Genomic DNA, 13,011 nt, shown 5'->3' with positions numbered 1-13,011 from the left:
GCGGATGGGGAGAAAGACACACACAAACAGACACGGGGAGAGAGAGACTGATTTCAGATGACTTTGCTACAAGCATGGTCTTTTCAGTGACTGCACCACATTTTCTCATCTGCCTTAAAGAGGTTTATTATTATTATTATTATTATTATTATTAACACAACAAGATGAGTTCACAGCAGACAGTCTGCTGGCTGCTGTATTGGATCATATGTCAGACACTTCCCAAGTTGTTGTTGTTATTATTATTATATTGTATGACACAGCAAACAAGATAGATATGCCGGATTTCGTATCACAAAATCACAAGTCGAACACTTCCCAAGTGTCTAGGACTGTGTGATGTAGTTATTATTATTATTATTGCTATTATTATTATTGTATGACACAGCAAACAAGATAGACATGCTGGATTTCGTTTCACAAAATCACAAGTCGAACACTTCCCAAGTGTCTAGGACTGTGTGATGTAGTTATTATTATTATTATTGCTATTATTATTATTGTATGACACAGCAAACAAGATAGACATGCTGGATTTCGTTTCACAAAATCACAAGTCGAACACTTCCCAAGTGTCTAGGACTGTGTGATGTAGTTATTATTATTATTATTATTATTATTATTGCTATTATTATTATTGTATGACACAGCAAACAAGATAGATATGTTGGATTTCGTATCACAAAATCACAAGTCGAACACTTCCCAAGTGTCTAGGACTGTGTGATGTAGTTATTATTATTATTATTGCTATTATTATTATTGTATGACACAGCAAACAAGATAGACATGCTGGATTTCGTTTCACAAAATCACAAGTCAAACACTTCCCAAGTGTCTAGGACTGTGTGATGTATTATTATTATTATTGTTATTAGAAACACAATAAGATGAGTCCACAGCAGACAGTCTGCTGGCTGTTGTATTGGATCACATTATTATTATTATTATCATTATCATTATTATTGTATGACACAGCAAACAAGATAGATATGCTGGATTTCGTTTCACAAAATCACAAGTCGAACACTTCCCAAGTGTCTATGAATATTATTATTATTATTATTATTTTATTATGACACAGCAAACAAGATAGATGTGATGGATTTCGTTTCACAAAATCACAAGTCGAACACTTCCCAAGTGTCTAGGACTGTGTGATGTATTATTATTGTTATTATTATTATTATGTGCAGTTTATGTTTCTCTAGTACTTATTTATAGTTCTTCCATCTCGTGCCTATGAAGTGTTTATGGCCTATTATTATTATTATTATTATTATTATTATTGTATGACACAGCAAACAAGATAGATATGCTGGATTTCATATCACAAAATCACAAGTCAAACACTTCCCAAGTGTCTAGGACTGTGTGATGTATTAAATTATTATTATTGTTATAAGAAACACAATAAGATGAGTCCACAGCAGACACTCTGCTAGCTGTTGTATTGGATCACATTATTATTATTATTATTAATTATATTATTATCATTTTATTGTGACACAGCAAACAAGATAGATATGCTGGATGTTATATCACAAAATCACAAGTCAAACACTTCCCAAGTGTCTATGAATATTATTATTATTATTATTTTATTATGACACAGCAAACAAGATAGACATGCTGGATTTCGTATCACAAAATCACAAGTTGAACACGTCCCAAGTGTCTAGGACTGTGATGTATTATTATTATTATTATTATTATTATTTTATTATGACACAGCAAACAAGATAGATATGCTGGATTTCGTATCCCAAAATCACAAGTCGAACACTTCCCAAGTGTCTAGGACTGTGTGATGTATTTTCGGATGATGCGCGCAGATCCCAGTAGGGTGGCCTTTTGCAGTCGGCAGATCGTGATTTTATTCTTATATTATTATTTTATTATGACACAGCAAACAAGATAGATATGCTGGATTTCGTATCCCAAAATCACAAGTCGAACACTTCCCAAGTGTCTAGGACTGTGTGATGTATTTTCGGATGATGCGCGCAGATCCCAGTAGGGTGGCCTTTTGCAGTCGGCAGATCGTGATTTTATTCTTATATTATTATTTTATTATGACACAGCAAACAAGATAGATATGCTGGATTTCGTATCACAAAATCACAAGTCGAACACTTCCCAAGTGTTTAGGACTGTGTGATGTATTTTCGGATGATGCGCGCAGATCCCAGTAGGGTGGCCTTTTGCAGCTGGCAGATCGTAATTTTGTCATTGTCTATTGTTTCCTATTATTATTATTATTATTATTATTATTATTATTATTATTATTATTATTATTATTATTATTTCCTAGCTCTCCATTGCCTGCCATTGTCCAGTAAGGATCCCTTTGCATGCAGAGCATACCTGGTTGGTAATGCCTTATTGAGCTTCCTGTATGTTATTCTTCTACAACGAGAAAGGATGTCCTACCTGAAATTTTGGGAGAAGTTTTTGATGAGCTGCATGATGCTTCCGTCCGTGACGAGGTCCAGGGGCGACTTGCCCCGATGGTTGGCGTAGTTGACGTCGGCCCCTTCTTGCGCCAGGTAGCAGGCGATGGCCGTCCCGACGTTCAGCTCCACGTTGGCGAGGAAACCGGAGGCCTGGAGCTGGGAAGGAACAAGCCAAGGCCATCTAGTCCAACCCCCGTGCGGAGGACGGGCGGCATTCCACATTCAGGGCAGGGAAACGCGTTCCGGCCGGCGATGCTGCCCCTCTACCTTGGCGTAAAGGCTCTCCTCGCCCTCCTGCTGCTCGGCGGCCGAGGCCACGTGCTCCCTCTCCAGCACGATGTGCATGGCCGTGTCCCCGTCCTCGTCCTCGGCGTTGACGTCGGCCCCCTCCTGCACCAGCGCCTGCACCATCTCCATGTGCCCCTGCGTCACCGCCAGGTGCAGAGGGGTCTGGTTGCGGTTGTTTTTCAGGTTGACGTCACACCGGCCCTGCCAGAAAAAAGACAGCGTGTTGACGGGCCAGCCAGGATACTCCCAACACATATAATAATCATGTAACAATAACTTTATTTTTATACCCCGCCTCTATCTCCCCAAAGGGGACTCAGGGTAGCTTAATAATAAAATAATAATAATAATATTATAACTTTATTTTTATACCCCGCCTCTATCTCCCCAAAGGGGACTCAGGGCGGTTGAATAATAATAATACAACAACAATAATAATAACATTATTATTATAATTATAATAACTTTTATTTTTATACCCCGCCTCTACCTCCCCAAAGGGGACTCGGGGCAGCTTAATAATAATAATACTATTATTATTATTATTATTATAACTACTTTTTATACCCCACCTCTATCTCCCCAAAGGGGACTCAGGGTAGCTTAATAATAAAATAATAATAATAATATAACTTTATTTTTATACCCCGCCTCTATCTCCCCAAAGGGGACTCAGGGCGGCTTAATAATAAAATAATATAATAATAATAATATAATAATAACTTTATTTTTATACCCCGCCTCTATCTCCCCAAAGGGGACTCAGGGCGGTTGAATAATAATAATACAACAATAATAATAACAATTATTATAATTATAATTATAATAATAACTACTTTTTATACCCCGCCTCTATCTCCCCAAAAGGGACTCAGGGTGGCTTAATAATAATAATACAATTATTATTATTATTATTATAACTTTATTTTTATACCCCACCTCTATCTCCTCAACGGGGACTCAGGGCGGCTTAATAATAAAATAATAATATAATAATAATAATAATAATAATATAATAACTATTTTTATACCCCGCCTCTACCTCCCCAAAGGGGACTCAGGGCGGCTTAATAATAATAATATTAATAAAATAATAATAACTATTTTTATACCCTGCCTCTATCTCCCCAAAGGGTGTCTTAATATAATAATAATAACTTTATTTTTATACCCTGCCTCTATCTCCCCAAAGGGGACTCAGGGCGGTTTAATAATAATAATAATATTATAATAATAATGATAATAATAACAACTTTATTTTTATACCTTGCCCTCTATCTCCCCAAAGGGGACTCAGGGCGGCTTAATAATATAATAATAATAATAACTTTATTTTTATACCCTGCCTCTATCTCCCCAAAGGGCGGCTTAATAATATAATAATAATAATAACTTTATTTTTATACCCTGCCTCTATCTCCCCAAAGGGAACTCAGGGCGGCTTAATAATAATATAATAATAATAACTTTATTTTTATACCCTGCCTCTATCTCCCCAAAGGGAACTCAGGGCGGCTTAATAATATAATAATAATAATAACTTTATTTTTATACCCCGCCTCTATCTCCGCAAAGGGGACTCAGGGCGGCTTAATAATAATATAATAATAATAACTTTATTTTTATACCCTGCCTCTATCTCCCCAAAGGGAACTCAGGGCGGCTTAATAATATAATAATAATAATAACTTTATTTTTATACCCTGCCTCTATCTCCCCAAAGGGGACTCAGGGCAGCTTAATAATATAATAATAATAATTTTATTTTTATACCCCGCCTCTATCTCCCCAAAGGGGACTCAGGGCGGCTTAATAATATAATATAATAATAATAATAACTTTATTTTTATACCCCACCTCTATCTCCCCAAAGGGGACTCAGGGCAGCTTAATAATAATAATAATAATAATATAATAATATAATAATAACTTTTATTTTTATACCCTGCCTTTATCTCCCCAAAGGGGACTCAGGGCGGCTTAATAATATAATAATAATAATAATTACATGGGGCCAAGCCCGAATAAAAACAATAACAATATAAAACACCACAATAGACAAGAGACATGCACAATTATAAAAATGTAAACATTACCCAATAAAAATAAATGACAAAGACTTAATAAAAACATGGATTAAAACGGAGAGGTTGTAAAAATAGACTGGGTAAAGTAGCTTTTTACAATTTCCACAATTCCCCCAGACAACATGGTCAGGAGGCGGTAGAAGAGACCCCCAAGAGCCACCTATTTATCTACTCGCATTCTGTTTTCAATCTGCTAGGCGGGCAAGGAGCTGGGGCTGATTGTATTGTATAAGTGTATAACAGCATTGAATGCTTACAGTATGTGTCTTCTGTAATCCACCCTGAGCGGAATATAAATAAAGTATATTATTATTATTATTTACCTCTTTGATCAGGATCTCGGCCACCTCCTTGTGGTTGTTCAGGGCTGCCAGATGGAGCGCGGTGAATCCGTCTTCTTTTTTGGTGTCAACCAATTGCCGGGCTCTGGCCAGGATCTTCTTGACGGCACTGGGAGAGCGAAGAGAGATGGGGGTGAGCTCCCATCTGTCAGCTCTAGCTTGCAGGGACATGAGAGAAGCCTCCCAGCAGGATGGTAACATATCCGGGCAATGTCCCCTGGGCAATTCTCTCACACCAGAAGCGACTTGCAGTATGTTCTCAAGACACGATAATAATAATAATAATAATAATTATTATTATTATCCTTATGCATTTCTTACAGTTTGTTCCCCTTGAGCGCCGCATGGTGCAGCAGGTTGAAGCCCTGCCGGTTCTGGATGGTGAAATCGATGCTGGGGACTTCGGTGAGGGCTTCGATGATGCATTTGAAGTCGGCCGTGATGGCGTAATGGAGCGGGGTGTCTCCATAGGAATCCTGGGAGAGAGAGAAGGCTAATTATTATATTTAATATCAGATGTAATATAATATAAATATTACATTTAATATAATATAAATATTATATTTAATACTATATTCAACATAATATAAATATTACATTCAACATAATATAAATATTACATTTAATATAATATAAGTATTATATTTACTATATTTATATTTACTAACGGTGCTCCATGCAGTCATGCCAATGGCCACATGACCTTGGAGGTGTCTACGGACAACGCCGGCTCTTCGGCTTAGAAATGGAGATGAGCACCAACCCCCAGAGTCAGACATGACTGGACTTAACGTCAGGGCCAAACCTTTACCTTTTAATATAAATATTGCATTTAATACTATATTTAATATAATATAAATATTACATTTAATACTATATTTAATGTAATATAAATATTACATGTAATACCATTTAATATAATATACACATTACATTTAATATTATATTTAATATAATATACACATTACATTTAATATTATATTTAATATTATATTTAATGTAATATAAATATTATGTGTACTATTATATTCATGTAATATAAATATTACACTTAATACTATATTTAATATAATATAAACATTACATTTAATACTATATTTAATATAATATAAATATTACATTTAATATTATATGTAATATAATATAAATATTACATTTAATACTATATTTAATATAATATAAATATTATATTTAATATATTTATGTAACATAAATATTACATTTAATACAATATTTAATATAATATAAATATTATATTTAATATATTTAACGTAACATAAATATTACATTTAATACAATATTTAATATAATATAAATATTACATTTACTATATTTAATGTAATATAAATATTACACTTAATACTACATTTAATGTAATATATTACATTTAATATTATATTTAATATTATATAAATATTACATTTAATATTATATTTAATATTATATTTAATGTAATATAAATATTACATTAAATATATTTAAAGGTAAAGGTAAAGGTTTTCCCTGACGTAAAGTCCAGTCATGTCTTGACTCTGGGGGTTGGTGCTCATCTCCATTTCTAAGCCTAAGAGCCGGTGTTGTCCGTAGACACCTCCAAGGTCATGTGGCCGGCATGACTGCATGGAGCGCCGTTACCTATATTACATATAGTATTAAATGTAATATTTATATTATTTTTCATATAATATTAAATGTAATATAAATTTTATAGTAATGTAATATAAATATTACATTTAATACTATATTTAATATAATATTAAATACAATATAAATATTACATTTAATAATAATATAATATAAATATTACATTTAATACTATATTTAATATAAATATTACATGTAATATTATATTAATGTAATATTATATTAATGTAATATAAATATTACATTTAATCCTATATTTAATATAATATAAATATATTATAGTATTAAATGTAATATTTATATTATATTAATGTAATATAAATATTACATTTAATATAAATATTACATTTAATACTATATTTAATATAATATAAATATATTAAATATAGTATTAAATGTAATATAAATATTAGATTTAATACTATACAGTAGAGTCTCGCTTATCCAACGTAAACGGGCCGGCAGAATGTTGGATAAGCGAATATGTTGGATAATAAGGAGAGATTAAGGAAAAGCCTATTAAACATCAAATTAGGTTATGATTTTACAAATTAAGCACCAAAACATTATGTTATACAACAAATTTGACAGAAAAAGTAGTTCAATACACAGTAATGCTATGTAGTATTTACTGTATTTATGAATTTAGCACCAAAATATCACGATATATTGAAAACATTGACTACAAAAATGCGTTGGATAATCCAGAACGTTGGATAAGCGAGTCTTGGATAAGTGAGACTCTACTGTATTTAATATAAAATAAATATATTAAATATAGTATTAAATGTAATATTTATATTATATTAATGTAATATTATATTAATGTAATATAAATATTACATTTAATATAAATATTACATTTAATCCTATATTTAATATAATATAAATATATTAAATATAGTATTAAATGTAATATAAATATTACATTTAATACTATATTTAATATAATATAAATATTACATTTAATATTATATTTAATGTAATATTAAATATTATATAATCCAAAGCTCAATATGTTGGAAGCCTTGGCACATGTGTCACGAGATAAGGAGTCGGTTGGGGGGAAATGCCATTTCGAAGGACCCACCGGCAGATTGACGTTGCACTGGTTTTCGCACAAGGCTTGCACCACCTCCGTGAAGCCTTTGTTGACCGCGATGTAGAGGGCCGTGCACTTGCCGTTGTTCAGGAGATCGGCGTTGGCGCCTTTGCTGAGCAGCACCCGGGCGATCTCCGCTTGGTTTCTGGGCAGGGAAAAGAAACGTGAGCCACAGAAACTCCACTGTGTTTGTTACGACATGGTAAACAAATAAATCCCTTTGAAGGGCCACCTACCCAAAGGCTGCGTAATGAAGGGCCGCGTCTCCTTCTTCATCCCGCAGGTTGACGTTGGCGTGAGCCTGCAGCAAGATCTTCACCACTTCCACCTGGCCCAGGTACGAAGCCACCTGCAAGGCCGTCCGGCCCTGGTTTTTGGTATCCACCTGTTGTGAAATTTCGACACAGTTGTCAAACATCGCTACACCATCCCCACCAGTCTCCTATGTCAATACAATAATATATAGTACTCATATTAAGCTATACTAATAATAAAATATATTGTATATACATATACTATAGATAATAATATTATCATCTAATACAATAATACACTATTATAATTGTATATTTTTACTACATGTAATACTGCAATATTGTGGTATAATACAATATAGCAATATTTAATGCTTATATTGTGCTATGCTAATAATATAATATATTGTATATACATATAATATTGATAATATTATAATGTAATACAATATAATAATAATACACTATTATAATTGTATATTTATATTACATGTAATATTACTAATAATATTGGAATATAGTGGTATAGTACAATATCTATATATATAAAATGATAAAGTTGTTTGCGCAGTGACTATAACAACAAAACTAAACATCCCAGAAATACGAAACTTGGCAACACAATGCAAAAGGCTTGCCTCCAGGTTACAACAACACAACCACACCACAAAACCACAATCCAGACCCACAAAACTCACAACAACGCATCATGTGATAACAACACAACTAAATGCCCCAGAAATACAAAACTTGGCAACACAATGCAGAAGCCTTGCCTCCCAGTTGTAACAACACAACCACACCACAAAACCACACAGGACCCACAAAACTCACAACAACGCATCATGACTCTAACAACACAACTAAACGCCCCAGAAATATGAAACTTGGCAACACAACGCAAAAGCATTCCCTCCCAATTGTAACAACACAACCACACCACAAAACCACAATCCGGACCCACAAAACTCACAAGAGTGCATCGTGACTATAACAACACAACTAAACGCCCCAGAAATACAAAACTTGGCACACAACTAAACGCCCCAGAAATACAAAACTTGGCAACACAACACAAAATCCTTGCCTCTCAGTTGTAACAACACAACCACACCACAAAACCACAATCTGGACCCACAAAACTCACAACAACGCATTGTCACTATAACAAATACAAAATTTGACAACATAACTCATCCACCTCCCCAATCCCTACATTCACACTTGGCCTCCAAAAAAACAATTACAATAATAACAATGACAACAACAACAACAATAAGAATCAACACCATCACAGGCAAGAAACAGCCAGGCACTGAGGCTGAGAGGTCAGTCAGTGCTACACTGGGCCTCCAAAAAACAATACAGTGGCATCTAACTTATCCAGCCTTCCTAATCACTACAACAACAACAATAATAAACACCTACACAGGCAAACAAAAAAAAGACTATCGTACCACAATAAGATGTAAACCGCACTCAGCAGAATCAGACATCACGATTAACAACAAACCAAAGACAACAGGGATCTCAAGCAATTATCAATCAACACAAAAATTGAAGAAGGTAACAGACTTCAAATACTACTACTAATGTGAGTATAAAGAAGGGTGGAGGTCACAGCATCAATACAACCTAATGTAGACTGACCAACACCACCAGACTAAGCCACAGCAACGCGTGGCCGGGCACAGCTAGTAGTAATATATAATGCTTATATTGTGCTATACTAATACAATGTATTGTATATACATATAATATTGATAATAATATTATAACATGATACAATATAATAATACACTTTTAATTGTATATTATATATTACATGTAATATTATTAATAATATTGCAATATAGTGATCTAGTAAAATATGGTAATATTTAATGCTTATATTGTCTATACTAACAATATAATATACTGCATATACATATAATATTGATAATATTTTAACGTAATATAATATAATAATAATACACTATTATAACTGTATATTTACATGTAATATTACTAATAATATTGCAATATAGTGGTATAGTAGAATATAGTAATATATATTGTGCTATACTAACAATATATTATAATATAATTCAATATAATAATAATACACTATTATAATTGTATATTTATATTACGTGTAATATTACTAATAATATTGCAGTATAGTGGTATAGTACAATATATCAATATTTAATGCTTATATTGTGCTATACTAATAATGTATTATATTATATTATATTACATTATAATGTATTATTAGTATAGCACAATATAAGCATTATATATTATCGTATTGTACTATACCACTATATTCCAATATTATTAGTAATATTAAATGTAATATAAATATACAATTATAATAGTGTATTATTATTATATTATATTACATTATAATACATTATTAGTATAGCACAATATAAGCATTATATATTATCGTATTGTACTATACCACTATATTCCAATATTATTAGTAATATTACATGTAATATAAATATGCAATTATAATAGTGTATTATTATTATATTGTATTACATTATATTACTAATAATATTGGAATATAATGGTATAGTACAATACAATAATATATAATGCTTATATTGTGCTATACTAATAATACATTGTAATGTAATACAATATAATAATAATACACTATCATAATTGTATATTATATATTACATGTAATACAGTAGAGTCTCACTTATCCAACATAAACGAGTTGGAAAATGGATTACTGTATATACTCAAGTATAAGCCTAGTTTTTCAGCCCTTTTTTAGGACTAAAAAAGCCCCCCTCGTCTTCTTCAATGTAAATGTGCTTATGTAGCCTTTTAATAATAATAGAGTAAAATAATGCATGTAATAATAATAATAATAAATACAGGAAAATAATATATGTAATCATAAATAGAGTAAAATAATAAATACAACAATAATAATAATAAATAAAGGAAAATAATACATGTACAGTAGAGTCTCACTAATCCAAGCTAAACGGGCCGGCAGAAGCTTGGATAAGCGAATATCTTGGATTATAAGGACTGATCAAGGAAAAGCCTATTAAACATCAAATTAAGTTATGATTTTACAAATGAAGCACCAAAACATCATGTTAGACAACAAATTTGACAGAAAAAGTAGTTCGATACGCAATAATGCTATGTAGTAATTACTGTATTTATGAATTTAGCACCAAAATATCACGATATATTGAAAACATTGACTCCAAAAATGCGTTGGATAATCCAGAACGTTGGATAAGCGAGTGTTGGATAAGTGAGACTCTACTGTATTACTAATAATACTGCAGTATAGTGGTCTAGTACAATATGGTGATATATCATGCTTATACAACTTGCCTTTTCGGGGTATTTCTGAACCAGATCGTGAACTTTGGAGGCGTTTCCATGGGCGGCCTCGATGACCAGCCGGCCAGGGTTGTCGGACTCCGTTTTCTGGGAGAGCAGCCTTCCCAACACAGAGAGCAACGTGCCTGTTTGGGGGCGGAAAACAAGGAAAGCAAACTCAGTATCTCCAACACAAGAGTGGCAATACAATACAATACAATAGAGAGCAGGGCCGGCGTTTCCGCTCCTCACTTTTGGACTCCTTGGCATCTTCGGTGGTCATGAGGTTGGCGTCCTCCTCTCTCTGGTAGGCGGTCAAGCAGGCCGGGTTGAAGGTCCAGGACTGGCCGGCAAAGGACACCCGCAAGTCTCCGTCTCCAAAGACTTTGATCACCTTGCCAATGTGCCCCAGGGTCTACGGTTGGAAAAGCGAATTAATTCCATACAGAAGTCACACACAAAGCCGGGGTGTCACACTCATAATAATAATAATAATAATAATAATAATAATAATAATAATAATAATAACAACAACAACAACAACAACAACACACCACAACACACCAGACATCACAGTTGTGGAAAAGAACAAGGTTTGGATCATTGATGTTGCCATCCCAGGTGACAGTCGCATAGATGAAAAACAACAGGAAAAACTCAGCCGCTATCAGGACCTCAAGATTGAACTTCAAAGACTCTGGCAGAAACCAGTACAGGTGGTCCCAGTGGTGATGGGCACACTGGGTGCTGTGCCAAAAGATCTCAGCCGGCATTTGGAAACAATAGACATTGACAAAATCACCATCTGCCAACTGCAAAAGGCCACCCTACTGGGATCTGCACACATCATCAGAAAATACATCACACAGTCCTAGACACTTGGGAAGTGTTCGACTTGTAGTTTTGCGAAACGAAATCCAGCATATCTATCTTGTTTGCTGTGCCATACAACGTCGTTGTGTTGATAATAATAAACAACTTTATTTTTATATGACTCAAATCGTGATTTTAATATCTATATATATAAAAGAGTGATGGCATCACGGCGACCTACAAAACAACAAAACTACAGGCCCCCCAACCTCGAAATTTGACAACACAACCCATCATCCACGCCTCTAGGTTGATACAACAAAAAGAAAAGAAAAATAAAGTCCTAATTAGAGAGAGAGGAATAATTGCTTTTATCCAATTGCTGCCAGTTACAAGGCTAAGTTCCGCCTACTTGGTCTCCTAGAAACCCAATAAAAAATAATAAAAAACACTAAAAATTAATACAATAAAATACTATAATAACAGAAAATAACTAAAAATAATACAAGAAAATAATAAAATATAATAAATAAAAAGATAACTTACAATAAAATTAATTAAAAAATACAAAGAACGTCAAATAAAAATTCCCCAACAATTTTTAACCAATACCACCACCACTTTGCCACAGCAACGCGTGGCCGGGCACAGCTAGTTATTTTATATATTGACTTTTATGACCGT

The 13,011-nt window shown here is 33.2% G+C and overlaps 1 protein-coding gene across 2 annotated transcripts in view; it reads right to left on the bottom strand.

Annotated features, from left to right (window-relative positions):
- The window catches only part of mib2 (MIB E3 ubiquitin protein ligase 2), a 94,903-nt gene that overhangs the window by 4,345 nt on the left and 77,547 nt on the right, over window positions 1-13,011 (bottom strand). For both annotated transcript variants that reach the window (XM_062965781.1, XM_062965782.1), the window contains 8 exons: window positions 11,767-11,929; window positions 11,527-11,660; window positions 8,155-8,303; window positions 7,907-8,063; window positions 5,494-5,648; window positions 5,155-5,281; window positions 2,724-2,945; window positions 2,434-2,612 (listed from right to left, as the gene is read on the bottom strand). In XM_062965781.1, coding sequence (XP_062821851.1) covers window positions 2,434-2,612; window positions 2,724-2,945; window positions 5,155-5,281; window positions 5,494-5,648; window positions 7,907-8,063; window positions 8,155-8,303; window positions 11,527-11,660; window positions 11,767-11,929 — 1,286 coding nt within the window. The remainder of the gene's footprint in view (window positions 1-2,433; window positions 2,613-2,723; window positions 2,946-5,154; window positions 5,282-5,493; window positions 5,649-7,906; window positions 8,064-8,154; window positions 8,304-11,526; window positions 11,661-11,766; window positions 11,930-13,011) is intronic.

The sequence above is a fragment of the Anolis carolinensis genome, unplaced genomic scaffold (assembly GCF_035594765.1).
Source record: "Anolis carolinensis isolate JA03-04 unplaced genomic scaffold, rAnoCar3.1.pri scaffold_15, whole genome shotgun sequence".
NCBI lineage: Eukaryota > Metazoa > Chordata > Lepidosauria > Squamata > Dactyloidae > Anolis > Anolis carolinensis.
This window is presented reverse-complemented; position numbering and strand designations above follow the sequence as displayed.